Below are 18,792 nucleotides of genomic sequence, written 5' to 3' on the forward strand. Positions count from 1 at the left end.
TTCCTAGTTTAATTCCCCCCCCCCCCCTCCTCACCCCATGAACCATGGACCTTGCCGTTGGTGGGGAGGCTTGCGTGACTCAGCGATACAGATAGCCGTACCGTAGGTGCACCCACAACGGAGGGGTATCTGTTGAGAGGCCAGACAAACGTGTGGTTCCTGAAGAGGGGCAGCAGCCTTTTCAGTAGTTGCAGGAGCAACAGTCTGGATGATTGACTGATCTGGCCTTGTAACACTAACCGAAACAGCCTTGCTGTGCTGGTACTGCGAACGGTAGAAAGCAAGGGAAAACTACAGCCATAATTTTTCCCGAGGGCATGCAGCTCTACTGTATGGTTAATGATGATGGCATCCTCTTGGGTAAAATATTCCGGAGGTATAATAGTCCCCCATTCGGATCTCCGGGAGGGGACTACTCAAGAGGACGTCGTTATCAGGAGAAAGAAAACTGGCGTTCTACAGATCAGAGCGTGGAATGTCAGATCCCTTAATCAGGCAGGTAGGTTATAAAATTTAACAAGGCAAATGGATAGGTTAAAGTTAGATATAGTGGGAATTAGTGAAGTCCGGTGGCAGGATGAACAAGACTATTGGTCAGGCGAATACAGGGTTATAAACACAAAGTCAAATAGAGGTAATGCAGGAGTAGGTTTAATAATGAATAAAAAAACAGGAATGTGGGTAAGCTACTACAAACAGCATAGTGAACGCATTATTGTGTCCAAGATAGATACGAAGCCCACGCCTACTACAGTAGTACACGTTTATATGCCAACTACCCCTGCAGATGACGAAGAAATTGAAGAATTGTATGATGAAATAAAAGAAATTATTCAGATAGTGAAGGGAGATGAAAATTTAATAGTCATGGGTGACTGGAATTCGGTAGTAGGAAAAGGGAGAGAAGGAAACGTAGTAAGTGAATATGGATTGGGGGTAAGAAATGAAAGAGAAAGCCGCCTGGTAGAATTTTGCACCGAGCACAACTTAATCATAGCTAACACTTGGTTCAAAAATCATAAAAGAAGGTTGTATACATGGAAGAAGCCTGGAGATACTGACAGGTTTCAGATAGATTATATAATGGTAAGACAGAGATTTAGGAACCAGGTTTTAAATTGTAAGACATTTGCAGGGACAGATGTGGACTCTGACCACAATCTATTGGTTATGAACTGTAGATTAAAACTGAAGAAACTGCAAAAAGGTGGGAATTTAAGGAGATGGGACCTGGATAAACTGACTAAACCAGAGGTTGTACAAAGTTTCAGGGAGACCACAAGGGAACAATTGACAGGAATGGGGGAAAGAAATACAGTAGAAGAAGAATGGGTAGCTTTGAGAGATGAAATAGTGGAGGATCAAGTAGGTAAAAAGACGAGGGCTAGTAGAAATCCTTGGATAACAGAAGAAATATTGAATTTAATTGACGAAAGGAGAAAATATAAAAATGCAGTAAATGAAGCAGGCAAAAAGGAATACAAATGTCTCAAAAATGAGATCGACAGGAAGTGCAAAAAGGCTAAGCAGGGATGGCTAGAGGACAAATGTAAGGATGTAGAGGCTTATCTCACTAGGGGCAAGATAGATACTGCCTACAGGAAAATTAGAGAGATCTTTGGAGAAAGGAGAACCACTTGTATGAATATCAAGAGAGCTCAGATGGAAACCCAGTTCTAAGCAAAGAAGGGAAAGCAGAAAGGTGGAAGGAGTATATAGAGGGTCTATATAAGGGTGATGTACTTGAGGACAATATTATGGAAATGGAAGAGGATGTAGATGAAGATGAAATGGGGGATATGATACTGCGTGAAGAGTTTGACAGAGCACTGTAAGACCTGAGTCGAAACAAGGCCCTGGGAGTAGATAACATTCCATTAGAACAACTGACAGCCTTGGGAGAGCCAGTCCTGACAAAACTCTACCATCTGGTGAGCAAGATGTATGAGACAGCCGAAATACCCTCAGACTTCAAGAAGAATATAATAATCCAATCCCAAAGAAAGCAGGTGTTGACAGATGTGAAAATTACTGAACTATCAGTTTAATAAGTCACGGATGCAAAATACTAACACGAATTCTTTACAGACGAATGGAAAAACTAGTAGAAGCCGACCTCGGGGAAGATCGGTTTGGATTCCGTAGAAATATTGGAACACGTGAGGCAATACTGACCCTATGACTTATCTTGGAAGCTAGATTAAGGAAAGGCAAACCTATTTTTCTAGCATTTGTAGACTTAGAGAAAGCTTTTGACAATGTTAACTGGAATACTCTCTTTCAGATTCTGAAGGTGGCAGGGGTAAAATATAGGGAATGAAAGGCTATTTACAATTTGTACAGAAACCAAATGGCAGTTATAAGAGTTGAGGGGCATGAAAGGGAAGCAGTGGTTGGGAAGGACGTGAGACAGGGTTGTAGCCTCTCCCCAATGTTATTCAATCTGTGTACTGAGCAAGCAGTGAAGGGAACAAAAGAAAAATTCAGAGTAGGTATTAAAATCCATGGAGAAGAAATAAAAACCTTGAGGTTCGCCGATGACATTGTAATTCTGTCAGAGACAGCAAAGGACTTGGAAGAGCAGTTAAACAGAATGGACAGCATCTTGAAAGGAGGATATATGATGAACATCAACAAAAGCAAAATGAGGATAATGGAATGTAGACGGATTAAGTCGGGAGATGCTGAGGGTATTAGATTAGGAAATGAGATGCTTAAAGTGGTAAATGAGTTTTGCTATTTGGGGAGCAAAATAACTGATGATGGTCGAAGTAGAGAGGATATAAAATGAAGACTGGCAATGGCAAAGAAAGTGTTTCTGAAGAAGAGAAATTTGTTAACATCGAGTATCGATTTATGTGTCAGGAAGTCATTTCTGAAAGTATTTGTATGGAGTGTAGCCACGTATGGAAGTGAAACATGGACGATAAATAGTTTGGACAAGAAGAGAATAGAAGCTTTCGAAATGTGGTGCTACAGAAGAATGCTTAAGATTAGATGGATAGATCACATAACTAATGAGGAGATATTGAATAGGATTGGGGAGAAGAGAAGTTTGTGGCACAACTTGACTAGAAGAAGGGATTGATTGGTAGGACATGTTCTGAGGCATCAAGGGATCACCAATTCAGCATTGGAGGGCAGCGTGGAAGGTAAAAATCGTAGAGGGAGACCAAGAGATGAATACACCAAGCAGATTCAGAACGATGTGGGTTGCAGTAGGTACTGGGAGATGAAGAAGCTTGCACAGGATAGAGTAGCATGGAGAGCTGCATCAAACCAGTCTCAGGACTGAAGACCACAACAACAACTACAGTTTAACACTGGCTCTTGAAACTTTGTAAGTGGGCTTCTGTGGAATAGTTGACACCTATTTTCTGCAATACTTTGAAAGTACAGTTAGCTTCTAAAGACAAGCAGTCCAAATAGGGGGAAATACATACCACTTCAGCTGTGTTTGCACTATAAGGACATGAGGGAGTACAGAATGACTGGCTACATTCTGACAACTCAGTAAACCGCATACCATAGTGTTGAAGGTAGAGGAGGTATTTTGTTAGTGGACCCATTACCAAGAAAGAGTGTTTTAGACAGTAAACAATGCATGGAAAGGACAGTTTAGCTCTTATGAGTACGACAGATGAGGGAACATTTTCGCCAGTGAGCAGTGGAAGCAGAGACATTAAAATTCCTCAAGGTAGTTTACACACAAAAATGCACAAAGTTCTGATGAGATAACAGCAAACCACAAAAACAAGAGCCTGAATGAACAGTTTACATAAATTCCACCTCAGTTATGTCACCTATAAAATCAGAAATTGTTATGCAATTTGAACGCCTGTGTAAAGCAGATCAGGACTGGTGAGTTTGTTTGAAGAAAATAAACAACTTTGGCAATCTCCTTAATGTACTATGAGATCCCTACAGGCCTATAGCCCAGAAACCATTTCACTTACCATATCACTTGCAGTCTGTAGTAGAGAAAAATTTTTTCAGATTTGCTAGAAGCAGGTGAAATGCAGATTTATTACTGGCAGATTCGATCCACATGTGATTATTACAGAGATGATTTCTGAAATCAAGTGGAAATCAGTGGAGAGAAGAAAACATTCTTTTCATGGAATACTATTAAGAAAACTTACAGAACTGGCATTTGAAGCTCAATGAAGAATGGTTCTACTGTCATCAACATACGGTCATGTAAAAAGTATTCATAGACCAATGTTTACCTACAATAACTTTATTTACTGTATTAGAACTAAAGACCACAACCAGACATGTTACTTGATAAACTACAGTAAGGGGTTTCCTTCCTAATCTGTATACATAAAACGGTTAACTACATTAGCCTTCTGCAAAAAGTAAATAAAAATTCTGTACTAGCTGACTTCACATATTGAGAAAAAAAATGTTCACGCACTATTGGAAATGTAAATATAGAAACAACTAATGAACTGCTTGCAGCAAAGAACACCTTCAGTGGAAATCTGCACCTTGTGCATATTGGTTCTGATATGTGGTGAATGCATGCAACAGCAAAATGGGCATGCAGGGAAAGAAACAACTGTACAGAAAAGGCAAATAGTTATCTCTCAATATGTAAAGGGAAAGTAATTTTCAGAAATAGTTCATATTACTTGTAGAAACTGGGTCATTGTGCAGTCCATAATAATATCGAAATTTAGAGAAAGAAATGCTCTAATTAATAGCGAAAGAAGGGGTTGAGCACAGGAGCTAACACAATGAGAACGAAATGTGTTCATAAGGACGGGTCAAAACACATAAATCAACAGCTTCTTTAGTTCCTGTGCATATTAATGATCAGTTTAAATAGTTCAGGTTATGGAGCTAGGGTATATAGAAGAATATCACCCATCAGCAAGAAGGACAAGAGACTAAGACCTGATTTCTCTCAAGTGCATATAAGCAAAAACACAAGTTTTTGGGACAAGGTACTATTCACAGATGAAAGTAAAATTAACATATTTGTAAATGATGGCAGAATTTGTTGTGGAGATGATCAAATACTGAGCTGTATCCCAAACACATTCAACCCCAGTAAAGCAAGGTGCTGAAAGAATTATGGTATGGGGGTGTATGGCTCGTCTTGGGTGACCGTTTTGACAGATTACGGTCTTTAAATATCCTAAAGGAAACTCTGCAAACAAGTGCTAATAGCTTGGGTTTAGGGACAAATTACTACTTTCAAAAAGACAATGACCCTAAGCATACAGCAGAAATCGTTCATCTGTGGTTGTCGTACCAGACTCCCCATATTCTTACATTTCCAGTACAATCGCAGATCTTAATCAAATTAAACATCTTTGGATTATGCTTGAAAGAATGGTCAGGACACATTAAATACAAATTACAACTGCTCTGAAACAATGTCTACAACAAGAATGGGAAAATATTACCTTAGAGACTGCCAAAAAAATTGTTTAAGCTGTGTCAAAGAGGTTAACAGAAGAGATACATAAAAGATGAATGTCCGCAAAGCATTAAAATTGTCATTATATTTATGTACTTAGTAACTTCCTTTGAATGTATGAATACTTTTATCCTCATTGCGTGATGCCAGCTGGTACAAAATTTTTATTTGGTTTTTGCAGAAGGCTACAGCTTAGGAAGGAAACTGTTAGCAGAGCAAGGTTAGGCATTGAAAAAGATAAGTAACAGGTTGTTCATTATACTTATATTCTGATAACAACACATTAAATGTAGCACGCTTAAGAGAGTGAACATCAAGAGCAAAGACAGTCTACTCGTCATACTCAACATATACAAACAAAAAAACCAAGGAGCCAGATTACCAACATAACACTACCACTTAATCTGGCGACAATTTCAATTTATGAACAAGATAAATGTGCTGCTGTCTTGCAAGTGGTTTAGTTAATACATCAGCAGGCATTTCCTTTGACTGCAAATACTTAACATCAATCTCATTTCTTTTAACACATTGTCCAATAAAATGTCCTTCAGCACAAACATGTTTTAATCTAGAATGCAACACAGGATTTTGTGACAGTCTGATAGAACTCTGGTTGTCATGTATAACGATTACACGATTTTGGTGTTTATTAAACAATTCACTTTTTAGCTGTCTCAAAGTGCCTATTTGGCTGCAGAATTCACAGCTGCATATTCAGCTTCAGTAGTTGAGGTTGCTACATCCTTCAGTTTCTTGCTCTCCCATGAAATTATGTTTTTCTCTAGAAGAAAAACACTTCCATATTGTGACAACCATGTAGTTAAATCATCTACAAAATTCAAATCAACAAAACCAGTTATATTCAGATACTTGAAATCTCCTTTGTCAAACACAATGCCATAATCTATAGTATCTTTGAGATAACGAAGCACCCTTTTTGCTGCCTTCCAGTGAACACTAGTAAACTTACAATTATATTGCTTAAAACAATTGCTGCATAAGATGTGTTAGTGCTGATATATAGCAAACAACCTATAAGTTATTGATATGGCACTTGAACTTTATCACCCTGCATATGCCAAAGCTTTAATCCAGCTTCCATTGGTGTTCTAACAGGAGCACAATCGACCATATCAAAGCATTTCGCACATCTTCAATATAACCCTTCTGGTCAAGTTTTAAACTACCTTCCTCCCAGTGTCTGTTTATACACATACCGAGACAGGACTTTGCTTCTCCTACATATCTAACTTCAAAATTCTCAGACAATCCCTGATACAACTTGTCTTTCATCACACTGTTATTACACAAGACATAAAAATCATCTATAAACAAAGCAATAATTGCAACATTTTCACCTGACTATTTGATGAACACACAATCTTCATTGGTATTTGCAATATAACCTAGGTCTAAAAGCGTACATTTTGCCTTTTCATTCCACTGTCTGGCCAATTGTTTCAAACCATAAATGGCCTTAGTTAGTTTATAGACTTTACCTTCACTCCCTTTTAAAACAAAACCATCTGGTTGCTCCGTGAGAATAGTTTCCTCCAAGCCCCCATACAGAAAAGCAGTCTTAATATCAAAATGATAGATCTTAAGATCAAGATTTATAGCTAAACTAATGAGAGCTCTAAGAGTACTATGTCTCACAACAGGTGAAAAAGTCTCACAATAATCAATATCAAATTTTTGTGTAAACCCTTTAGCAAACCATTTAGCAACAAGTCTAGCACGGTGAAGTGCTGTAACATTCACATTCCTTCTCAGCTTAAATACCCACTTGTTACCTACAATACTTTTATTACTCTTTGGTGGACCCACAAGTTCCCAAACAGTACTGTTCTGGAAACACTTAATTTCCTCTTTCATGGCCTTTATCCAGTCTTCTTTGTCGCTCCTCAACACAGCATCCTCCAAGTTCACAGAATCTTCTCCCAAACTAGAAAAATCACTTACCAAATAAGTGACATAATCCAGGTACTCCTTGGGTTCGGGTACACGGTCTGTCTTCTGACTGGTGGTCCTCTTCTAAAGCATCAGGGTCCTTCGGCTGCACCTCAGTCTCTTCTGCGTCTGCCACCGACTGAGTATCTGGGATGTAGTGTGGGTCTTGATCTCTGTCACTTCCAGCACTGCTGAGGTCTTATTTTTCCTCTGCCTCTCCCCATTCAGTATACTGCTTATCTGACCAGAACACACAGTAATCTTCATTATTACCAGCTGGTGTCCTCGTATTGTCAGTCATGCACTCATTCTCCAGAAAAACAACTCCTACCTTTCACTATTTTCTTGGGGTTCTGTGGATCAATTAGTCTGTAACCTTTGGTCATTTCATCATAACCTACAAAAACAGGTTCTTTAGCTATGGCATACCACTTTCGTCTGTTTTGATCTTGTATAAGGAGAAGAGCTTGACAAACAAACACATTTAAACGGTTCAAACGAGATATTTTTCCAGTCCATAATTCCTGTAGAGTTTTACCATTAAGGGCTCTTTGTGAAACATGGTTCTTTATGTAAACAGCTGTATTGCATGCCTCTGCCCAATACTACTTAGGCAGACCAGACTCAAATAGCATGCACCAGGCCATCTCACAAATTGATCTGTTGGTCCTCTCCAAAATCCCATTCTGTTCTGGGCTATAGGGCACACTAATCTGATGTTCTATTCCATTCTCTCTAAGCAATAAATCAAAATTTGAGTTCACAAATTCACTGCCATTGTCACATCTAATTGATTTTATCTCTGCACCAATTCCATTTTCTACCCAAGTTTTAAACTCACAGAAAAATTCAAATGTTTGATCTTTACTCTTGAGATAGTAACAGAATGTCCTCCCGGAATAATCATCCCCTAGTACATACATGTACTTAGCCATACCATATGACATTTTCTCCACGGGGCCACATAAATCCATATGCGCAAGGCTGAACAACTCAGATACAAGTTGCCCTCCAGTCTTAGGAAAAGCGAATTTTGACATCTTACCTAGTAAACGTGATTTGTACTTGTCAAAGAGTTTCAGAGTCACAACACTCCAACTTTATGTCACCACTCTGTAAACATAGCTTAAGTCCTGTGTCAACTCTTACATGACCAAGTCTACAATGCCATAAGTCTTCCAGATTAATAAAATTTTTTAACAACGAGAGCATGTTCACCTGACAACACAGGTTCATCATTTTTTAGTTTATAAATGCCATTTGACTCTGATCCAGAACAAAGTATCTCACCACTTTTGAGCACCTTACATCCATCTTTGTCAATAACAACATTTATGCCTTTCCTGATTAAAGCAGAAACTGACAACAAATTAGTTGCTAAGCCAGGGACAAGAATAACATTCTTTATTGAGCATATATCTGGCGAACTGACAATAACATCACCTTTCCCTTTGCTCACTAATTCAACATTAACAGCACACTTCACAATTTTTTGTTTGCTATTTTCGGTTTCAAAATCTTTAAACCATTCCTTTCTTGATGTCGTGTGACGATGTTCCGTAATCAATGATCCCCTCATTCTGGTTGAAATCTGACATACCAAGTGCACAAAACAATGTGCTTTTCTGTTCCCTTTGATTCTTTCTTTGATGATACTTGCTTCTGAGGACATTCGGACCTGAAGTGACCATACTTCCAGCAATTGAAACATTTCACTTTCTTCTTTTCTTGCTTGTCTTTTGAGAAACCCTGTTGTGATTTCTTATAATTCTTTGTAAATAAGGCACTATCAGTGCCATATTTGTCCAACTTGAGGTATTCTTCCACACTACCATTCACCAACTTTGCTTTGATATTTTCTGATGTGAAATTTTTGTCCGTTGTACTGGACTCTATACCCATCTGGTATGGTAAACAAACTTTTTGTAAACCTCTACGCATAATCAGTGTAATTAGCCCATTATCAACTGGTTTGCCCATGCTCTGCAGTTTGTTGACTAGATCCAATATGTGAGTAACGTAATTTTGAATATTTCCTTCACATTTGGATAATGTAGTATCCAGCAGAACTTCCCAGAGATTCGTCCATATGGTTTTATTCTTACCAGTAAGCAGTTTTTATAAAGTATCCCAAGCTTACTTTGCTTTTGTTGTGTTTTCCATGTGTGCATACAGAGATTTATCCGCATGCAACAGAATAAGTGTCCACACATCTATATCCTTCTCTGCATTTGTAGCAGTACTTGCACCTATGGTATGATCCCATAATTTCTCGCACATTAGAGTGAGTTTCATTCCAAACTTCCACGTGTTATAATCATCCTTGTTTCTCAGTTTGTCTACCACTGAATTAGTGGTTTTTGTCAAACTTACATTTGAAGCCATTTTCAGACACTCGAATTCAAAGCACTAGAATACGTGACTGATTTCTTCTGAAAAACGAGAGTTCGAATGTTGATGAAGTTGACAAAACACAAATCAAAACAAGTATCACACACAACACGGGCACATTTCCTAAGACGCTTCTTCAGTTATTTATCTTCCTACCCACACACCAAACATAGTTCACTGCACAGATTTACTGTTCTGGGTCCATAAATCGTTAGCAGAGCAAGGTTAGGCACTGAAAAAGATAAGTAACAGATTGTTCATAATACTTATATTCTGATAACAACACATTACATTTAGCACACTTAAGAGAGTGAGCATCAAGAGCAAAGATAGTCTACTTGTCATACTCGACGTATACAAAAAAAGAACCAAGGAGCCAGATTACCAACATAACAGAAACCTCATACTGTTAGTTTATCAAATAACACGTCTAGTTATCATCTTCAGTTATTCTTCATGAACAACGGTAAATGAATACCTTTTTCCATGACTGAACATTTAGGGTGAGGACCACAAAGATATAAGAGAAATTAGGGTTTTAATTGAGGCATATGGACAGTAATTTTTCCTTTGCTCTATTTGCAAGTGGAGCAGGAAAGGAAAGGATTAGTAATGGTACAAGATATCCTCACCATGCACTGTACAGTGGCTTTCAGGTTTGTATGTAGATGTAGATGTAGATCTACACTGAGGTGACAAAAGTCATCGGCTAGCGATATGCACACATATTGGTGGCAGTAGTATCATGTACACCTGGTATAAAAGGGCAGTATATTGGCAGAGCTGTCATTTGTACTCAGGTTATTCATTTGAAAATTTTTCCAACAATGTTATGGCTGCTCGACAGCAATCAACAGGCTCTAAACACGGAATGGTAGTTGGAGCTAGACTCATGCAATATTCCATTTAGGAGATCATTAGGGAGTTTAGTATTCTGAGATCCACAGTGTCAAGAGAGTGCTAAGAGTACCAGACTTCAGGCATTACCTATCACCATGGACAACGCAGGCTCCAATGGCCCTCACTTTATGACCTAGAATAATGATGGTTGTGTAGAGTTGTCAATGCTAACAGACAGGCAAAATAAGGTGAAATAATCACAGAAATGAATGTGAGAAGTATGATGAGCATATCTGTTATCACAGTGTGGCGAAATTTAGTGTTAATGGGCTATGGAAGCTGACGACCGACGTGACTGCCTTTGCTAACAGCATGACATTGCCTGCCATGCCTCTCTTGGGCTTGTGACCATGTTGGTTGGACCCTGAGCGACTGGAAAACCTTGGCCTTGTCAGATGAGTCTCAATTTCTGTTGGTAAGAATTGATGGTAGAGTTCAAGTGTGGTACACACAGCACGGAGCTGTGGAGCCAAGTTGTCAACAAGGCACTGTGCAAGAAGTTGGTGACTTCATAATCATACAGGCTGTGTTTACATGGTGTAGACTGGGTCCTCTAGCCCAACTTAACTGATCATTGACAGGAAATGGTTATTTTGGGGTACTTCGAGACTATTTGCAAGCATTCATGGACCTGGTGTTCCTAAACAACAATGGAATGTTTATGGATCACACTGCAATACATCACCATGCCACAACTGTTCACAATTGGTTTGAAGAACATTATGGAGCCAGATTGCCTAACATGAATCCCATTGAACACTTATGGGGCACAATTTGTTTACTTTTCCCATTCCAAGGATTGATGATCATGTTGGCAAATGCAAATTCTCCACCATCTTATATACGTGTTACAGATACGATCAGATTTTTATAGCTATGGAAGGTCATACCATTCCATTTCACACGCCCACAATATGTTACACTAAGGTATTTGTATATGTTGACTGATTTCAATTGTGGCTGAGTGATACTGTAGTCTTATGATATTACAATTTTACATTTTGTGAATTACACAATTTTACATTTTTGCTCACTTAAAACAAGTTGCAAATATTTCACCCATTTGAAATCTTATTAAGTTTCAACTGAAAATTTGTGAAGCTTTTTTAGATTTGCTTTATTATAGATAACAGCACCAGCTGCTAAAAGTCTGAGGTTCCTTCTAATACCATCTGCCATGTCACTGGCATATTACATGAATTCAAGGGGCTTGGCACATTTTTCTGGGGCATGTCTGATTTTACTTCTACATTATGAATTATTTTTCAAGCTTTTAGGAGAAACACACACACACACACACACACACACACACACACACACACACACACACTGGGGGTAGATGGCTGGGCACAATATTAAGAGAAATAATACAGTAGTTGTGGTGGTCACCAATGCTAGTGTAGCAGGAAACGAGAGCTCAGAAGCTTCGTTTAAAAACACTGCTTCAATGTTCACTATGAAATCCCTAAACAGTCCATTTAATGAATATGTGTCAGGTAGCCAGTATGAGAGCATGATGTGCAAATTTCAGGCACTCTCAGATAACTGGACCTTATCAGCTGCAAGGGTAATCCCAGCAGAAAATCCTGAGCCTCCAAGGTGAGTGGACCTTCTTAGGGGTAGTATCATGCCTACATATATAAAAATCCTCCAATAGAATTCTCAGAAGCAGCTCCAGATAGACAGTCAATGGGAGGCAGCAAACAGCAAAATCATATAAAGAATAACAAGTAAATTAGAATCATGAAATAAAATGATACCTCAAGAACAAGCCATGATTGCCATTTGGTACACCTGTTGCCTGTGTTGAAACCATAGCCATTAGAGTTCTGAAGGCATATGACCATTCTTTGAAATCATCTGCAAATTTTTTATTCTCCTATGGAAAGAATGTGTGTTAGTAGTGAATGCAATGTAAAAACACACAACAAGACTGTATACACATATAGCCACCTCAACAGTTACCCTGTTCTTGAATGTATGCTTCACACCTTCCTTAGCACACATCCTATGGATAAGATTTACAAGATCTAAATTTGGAAGTTGTCCATTAAGACCTTCCACTTTAACATCAACATAGCCTATCTTCTCAGCATGTAATTCCAAATTGACTGCAGCCTGTAAAAAAATACAAAAAGTGTTTAAAATGGTTGCTTTGTTGTATAATGTAACTACAATTTTAAATGTTTAATTACTCTTACTTGTATTGCACCTGCCCTTCCCATCATGTCCCCATGTTCCAGAACCCCTGGGTGGCCACAGGATGTTCTGTGATATGCTTCTAACCATGCCTGCACCCCAAGTTGTTCATGTTCTGTTACTAAGAAGATGATATCCTTTGCCCAGTACTTCTGCCCTGTACAGAAATATGACTTTCATTTTATTGATTTGAAGAAGACTCTTTGAAATTATCAGACATGGGTTGACATATAAGGGCAGAGTGGTTATTACCCATGCTATCAAAGACAGGTTATTTAGTTGCCCCATCCATACTATAACGAGTCAGGATAAATTAATTACTCTAAGGAATAATATTCATAAAGATGTCAAAACCATTTAGGGACTCACTTAACTTAATGGTAGACATTTTGCAGCCAAATTACTGATAATATGTTTCATTTTTGTGTATTATATTAGCTTCAAACATAGATTTCCCTCCTCAAAATTAAAAATATTTATTATGAACAGTGTAGTCTACTTACACCTGAAAAACTTGGCAAGTGACAACATGAGTGCAACAGATGGCATGGTTGTAGCTTCTGTACTCTTAGGTGGGCGATAGGGGGTAGACAAAACCAAAGCTTCCGTACTAGCACTTCTTGGTGCTCGTAATATAGCATACACATTCTTTCCTGTGTATTTCTGAAACAGACAATTGATGTAATTGTGTCTCTTCTACATACAAATATCTTTGCAGCGAGATGGTGAGAGCATTCTAGCATATTTCTACCATGGAAAAAGATAAATATACTTACAGTTCCAGGAATTAAAGGATAATGCACAGTAAAATTGTGGGTATATGTTTCAAGATTAAGCTGTCCAAATTTTGCTAACAGCCAAGAGTACGGAATACTGTCAGGATGTCTTATAGCTTCATCAGTTAGTTCTTTCAAGTACTCTCTAGCGACAAGCCTTTCTTCATAATCTCCCTTGACCAATCCAGGAAGTAATGCATTTTCTGAGAAATATGTTCCTTTACAGCAAGAACAAAACAAAATTTTAGTGAACTGACAACACTCAAATCTATCTCAATATTTAGCATCACTATCCCCAAGTCCGTGCTTCAACTATTCATCGAGCCGTTATCTTACATTATTTATAGTCTACCAAAGACTTTCCATTATCATATTTATTTTTAACTTTTTAGTTTTAAGTGGAAAGGCTGTCTCAAAATATTGTTTAACTATATCTATGAATATATTAAATTTAAACAACTGAAAATCTGGGATGGAATAGCAGCAGCAGCAGTATGGAAAAAAGAGCACGCATGCACGCACGCACACGCACGCACGCACGCGCACACACACACACACACACACACACACACACGACCACTGTCATCCCAGGGCAGCAAGGCTTGGCTTGACTGTGTCTAAAGTGAAAAGTGATCTTTGCTGGGGTGTGTAGTGGTGGAGGGACAGCAGCAGAGTAGGGATGGGGGAAGATGCTGTTACAGAAAGCTGTGGGGGGAGCAAAGAGGGGGAGAAGTAGAGAAAGGGAAAGGACTGTGCTAGCTAAATGGAAGGCATGAGTTGGGCTGGAGTGGTTGCAGGAAAAGGGATAGGCAGGTGGAGGTCAGGGAGTAGCAAATAATAATAATAATAATAATAATAATAATAGTATAATAATAATGATGATTGTTTTAGGACACTAAACAATGAGGCCATCAGTGAACCTGCATGAAATAAACAGACAAAAGGGTGATAAAACAAAAAATTATGATAAATTTTAAGATCTAGTTGTTTCAACAAACAAAAATTTAAAATACAACATTTTGAGATTCATTTATCATAAAAAGCTGATAAAATACAGCAGAATAACTAGATAAGATGAACAAAATACCAGGACAGATACTTTGAAAAGGATTCTAGAAATAATGGGTGACCAAGCCACTCAGCGGCATATTAAAATCTCTCACCCAATATTTTGGGAAGGAATCCTGTAATACCTTACAACATGAACCACACACTAGCCTCATTTTCAGTTAAAATATACAGCAGGCTAGTGGGAGACCCAGATCTGTCCTCAAGTCATCATATAAAACACACTAAATCAAAATATGCTGTACTGACATCAGTGTTAAACATCTCTGACACATTGGTGGCTCCTTGGGACACCAGATAAAGCCATGTGTCCAACTCTGATCCTTGTAAGGGCAACTTCTTTAGTTCGTCATGGTATGAAGTCTGAGCTGGAGGTGGAAGGGACCAGTCTCCTCGGCAGTCACATCAGAATGTTCATTTCCCCGGATCCCTACGTGCCTTGAAATCTGGCAGAAAATTATTTCCGTATCCTGCCTCTGCAATATAAGGAGACTGTCCTCGACTTTCTTGCCACGATGCCATCTCATTTGCTCCACTGCACACGGAATAGCAAACAATTCCACATAATAAATGGAAAATTGCTCTGAGAGCCTATCCTAAGGACAAATTCGGAAACACGGTGGAACAGCTGAGAATGTCTCCCTGCTTAGGCTCATCAAAGTAAATATTAATAAAATTTGGGTGGCAATTTAAAATCTCATTAAATTTAATTTTAAAAAATTAATTAATTTCAAAAAGGAACTCTGTCCTCTTTAGTAGCCTTGGGGATCCCATACTCCACCCCTGATTTTGAACATTATGTCCTCCACATGTAATTAATCAAGGCTGTCCCTCATATAGATCTCAAATGGCCTTGTTGCCTAAGGAAAATTATAGAACCGACATTAAAGTGACAGCCGGGCAAAGGAGGTGAATGCTGGACATTGGAGGCTCATCACCATCTGCACACAAGCTAGAAACTGGAATAATGCAATAATCCCAAAACCGGAATAATGCATGAATCCCCGTTGACAGCCAAATACACTCGTGGTGAGCTACATCCAGCATCTTGAGGTATGAAGGATGCTGACCCGTAAATCTGGCATTAACAGTCAAGCCAGGTTTGCATGAAGGCTATACAAAACTGGTGCAGATATGATGTCAGCTCCCAAGACTTTTGACTGGCAGATTTGAGAATGTTTAAAGCCTTGAGGCATCATAATTTCAATTCTTTAAAGTATGGCAGCAACATTAGTCTTTCACAAAAAGTGAAGCCCAGATATATCACTTTCTCCTTAAAAGTGAGAACGGTATCCCCCAGTTTGGAGCAAAAAAAAAAAAAAATTACAAACTGTTTTCTTCAAAGGGAACTTAAAACTACTTGTGTTTGCTCATTCTGTCAAATACCTGACTGTCATTAACAACTGTTGTGTAGCTGCTGCGAGGTTGGAGGAAGCACAGAAGATGGAGAAGACATACACTAACAAGGAACACATAAAAGACTATGCACCACAGCTGTAATACTGTTTACCCCTATGGTGAACGCCATAAACTTAAAACACTCCTTTGAGGAATGCTGTTCTTCTGCTTAAAACAGTCCCGCAAGACATTTCTGACCCCATGTCTAAAATACCTTTCATGGAGGAAGGATTTTATGGGAGTGGGGAGTTGCCCACGGAAACCCCATTCATCGAGCTGCAACACAATATTTTGCCTCCACGTAATATCTCAGGCCTGGAGGCTACTGAAGGTTTACGCCTGCAGGGCTATACGAATGAAGGACGCAGTTCAGCTCACATCTGTGTAATTAATAAAAGCTGCTATTGGTTGGAAGAATTCAGACGGCGCTGGCTGTGAAGCAGTTGTTGGGGTCAAGTACAGTGTGTTAGGTGGCGTGTTCATCAACAGGGTGGTCCAGCTGTCTTTTCGCCTCAGATTGGCAGTGTGGTAGATCAAATGGTTGAATTCAGAGGTAGCCCTGCCTTTGGTGATGTAGGGAGATGCCTAAGACAGGACTGGAATACGAGGCCGTGGGAAGGGCCTTGTATCTAGTTTTATTGCACGGAATGAGCCCAGAGGCAAAGAGTTGCAGGCAAGGGTCAGATAGGAACAGGAAAGGATACTGTGTAGGTTGGTTGGGCAGTGGAATACCACTGTGGGAGTGGTGGTGGAGTGGATGTTCCCCATTTTAAGGCATGGCGAGATGATGTTGGAAGCCTGATGGAGAATGTGATTCATTTGCTCCATTTAGACTAGATGTTAGTGAAACACAAGAGGGATGCTTCTATGTCATTGCACAGGGAGTATGTGGGGAAGAGCAGATATTTCTGTACAAGGTAGGGACAGTAATCTTGGTCTGTGAAGGCTTCAGGGAGACCCTCGGCATATTTGGAGGATTGCTCATCACTACAGATGCAAGGGCCACACGTAGCTGGGCTGTATGGATGGTGGGTTCTTCTTCTTCTTCTTCTTCTTCTTCTTCTCTTTTTATTTTTTTATTTTTATTTTTTTTTTTTTTTTGGGTGGGGGGATGGGTGACAGCTGTCATAGTGGACGTATTGTTGGCAACTGGTAGGACGGAGGTACTATCGTAGCAATCATCGAAGTGGAGGTTGGCATCGAGGAAAGTACTTGTTGGGTGACAAGGAGCAGGTGAAATGAATGGAGCAGAGCGTGTTAAGGTTCGGAGGAAAGTTGATAGGGTGTCTTCACCCTCGGCCCTCATCATGCAGATATCACCAATGAATCTGAGACAGGTGAGGGGTTTGAGATTCTGGAGGGTTAGGGATTCCTCTACATGGCGTACGAATAGATTAGTGTAGGATAGTGCCACAGAGGTGCCATTTGCTGTACTAAGGATTTGTTTGTAGGTGATACCTTCAGAGGAGAAGTAATTGTGGGTGAGAGTTTAGTGGGCCATGGTGACCAGGAAGAGGGTAGTAGGTTTGGAGTCAGCTGGTCATTAGGAAAGGTATTGTTCATAATCAGCAAGGCCACAAGCAATGTGTACAGGGAGATTGCACCGACAGTGATGAGCAGGGTGCTGGATGGTAAAGGAATAGGAAAAGGAACAGGGGAAGTCAGTATAGGAATCAGCTGGTATCTTTTACAAAGAAACGTTGGTTGCAGGGCAAAAATTCTCTCTGTGAGGATACAGTAACCAGCCACCCATCTTCTACATGCTTTCAAAGGTACATAAACCCGACCACACAAGACACCCCATTGTGGCTGGTATACTAATTCTCCATCTAGAGCTACATCTATACTCTGTAAAAAATTGTGAACTGCATGCAGAGGGGCCAAAAAATTGCAGTACTACCTGTTGGCTTTGACCCATGATGTAACTATGTTGTACGATGTCACTGTGTGCAGTTTCTTAATATGATCATGTTTGCAGATGGAGTAAGTAATGGTGCTCTCTAGTGTGAAACGTTTGTGTTTCGAAATTGTTTGTGAGTGATGTTAGTGCGGCACTGAATTTTGTGCAGTGTGTTACTCAGTGTTATGGGAGTTTGTTTTCATTTGTTCATCAGTGAGTAAAATAACTCAGTGTTTTGGGAGCTTGTTTTCATTTATTTGTCAGTGAGTTATTTTAATGACATGAGTTATTAGCTACTGATTTGTTTTCAGTTTTGGAATTGCTAGTTTATCATTCTATTAATGGTTTGAAATTTAATTTTTGGATTTTTCATTTGGTTCTAGATATGGATCATACAGTGAAATTTACTAGTCATCCATTAGTTGCCCTTATGGATGACAATACGGCTGCTAGAATTAAATCTCCTCTGTTATATAGCCTTGTGGCAGAATGTGTGAAGTGCAAGCAGTCTGTTGAATTTATGAAATCGACCAAAGTTACTGCTTCTCAAACTGGAGATGAGTACATGTGGCAGTGAGCCCGCCCGGCTAGCCACGAGCTCTAACACACTGCTTACCAAGCGGAAAGGCATGCCGGTTCCCAGTACGAATCCGCCTAGTGGATTACTGTTGAAGTTCGGTGTGTCGGCCAGCTTGTGGATGGCTTTTAAGGTGGTTTTCCATCTGCCTCGGCGAATGCAGGCTGGTTCCCCTTATTCCGCCTCAGTTACACTATGT

General features: G+C 39.4%; 1 protein-coding gene across 2 annotated transcripts in view; it reads right to left on the reverse strand.

Moving 5' to 3' along the window:
• Positions 1 to 18,792, reverse strand: part of LOC126194691 (glycosylphosphatidylinositol anchor attachment 1 protein) — an 87,536-nt gene that overhangs the window by 65,540 nt on the left and 3,204 nt on the right. The window contains exons 2-6 of one of the 2 annotated variants that reach the window (XM_049932911.1): positions 13,651 to 13,868; positions 13,378 to 13,537; positions 12,877 to 13,031; positions 12,641 to 12,793; positions 12,436 to 12,554 (exon numbers count right to left, since the gene is read on the reverse strand). In XM_049932911.1, coding sequence (XP_049788868.1) covers positions 12,436 to 12,554; positions 12,641 to 12,793; positions 12,877 to 13,031; positions 13,378 to 13,537; positions 13,651 to 13,868 — 805 coding nt within the window. Of the gene's footprint in view, positions 1 to 12,435; positions 12,555 to 12,628; positions 12,794 to 12,876; positions 13,032 to 13,377; positions 13,538 to 13,650; positions 13,869 to 18,792 lie in introns of both variants that reach the window. The other variant, XM_049932910.1, reaches the window with a different exon arrangement.

This window comes from Schistocerca nitens, chromosome 7 (assembly GCF_023898315.1).
Source record: "Schistocerca nitens isolate TAMUIC-IGC-003100 chromosome 7, iqSchNite1.1, whole genome shotgun sequence".
NCBI classification, from domain to species: Eukaryota; Metazoa; Arthropoda; class Insecta; order Orthoptera; family Acrididae; genus Schistocerca; species Schistocerca nitens.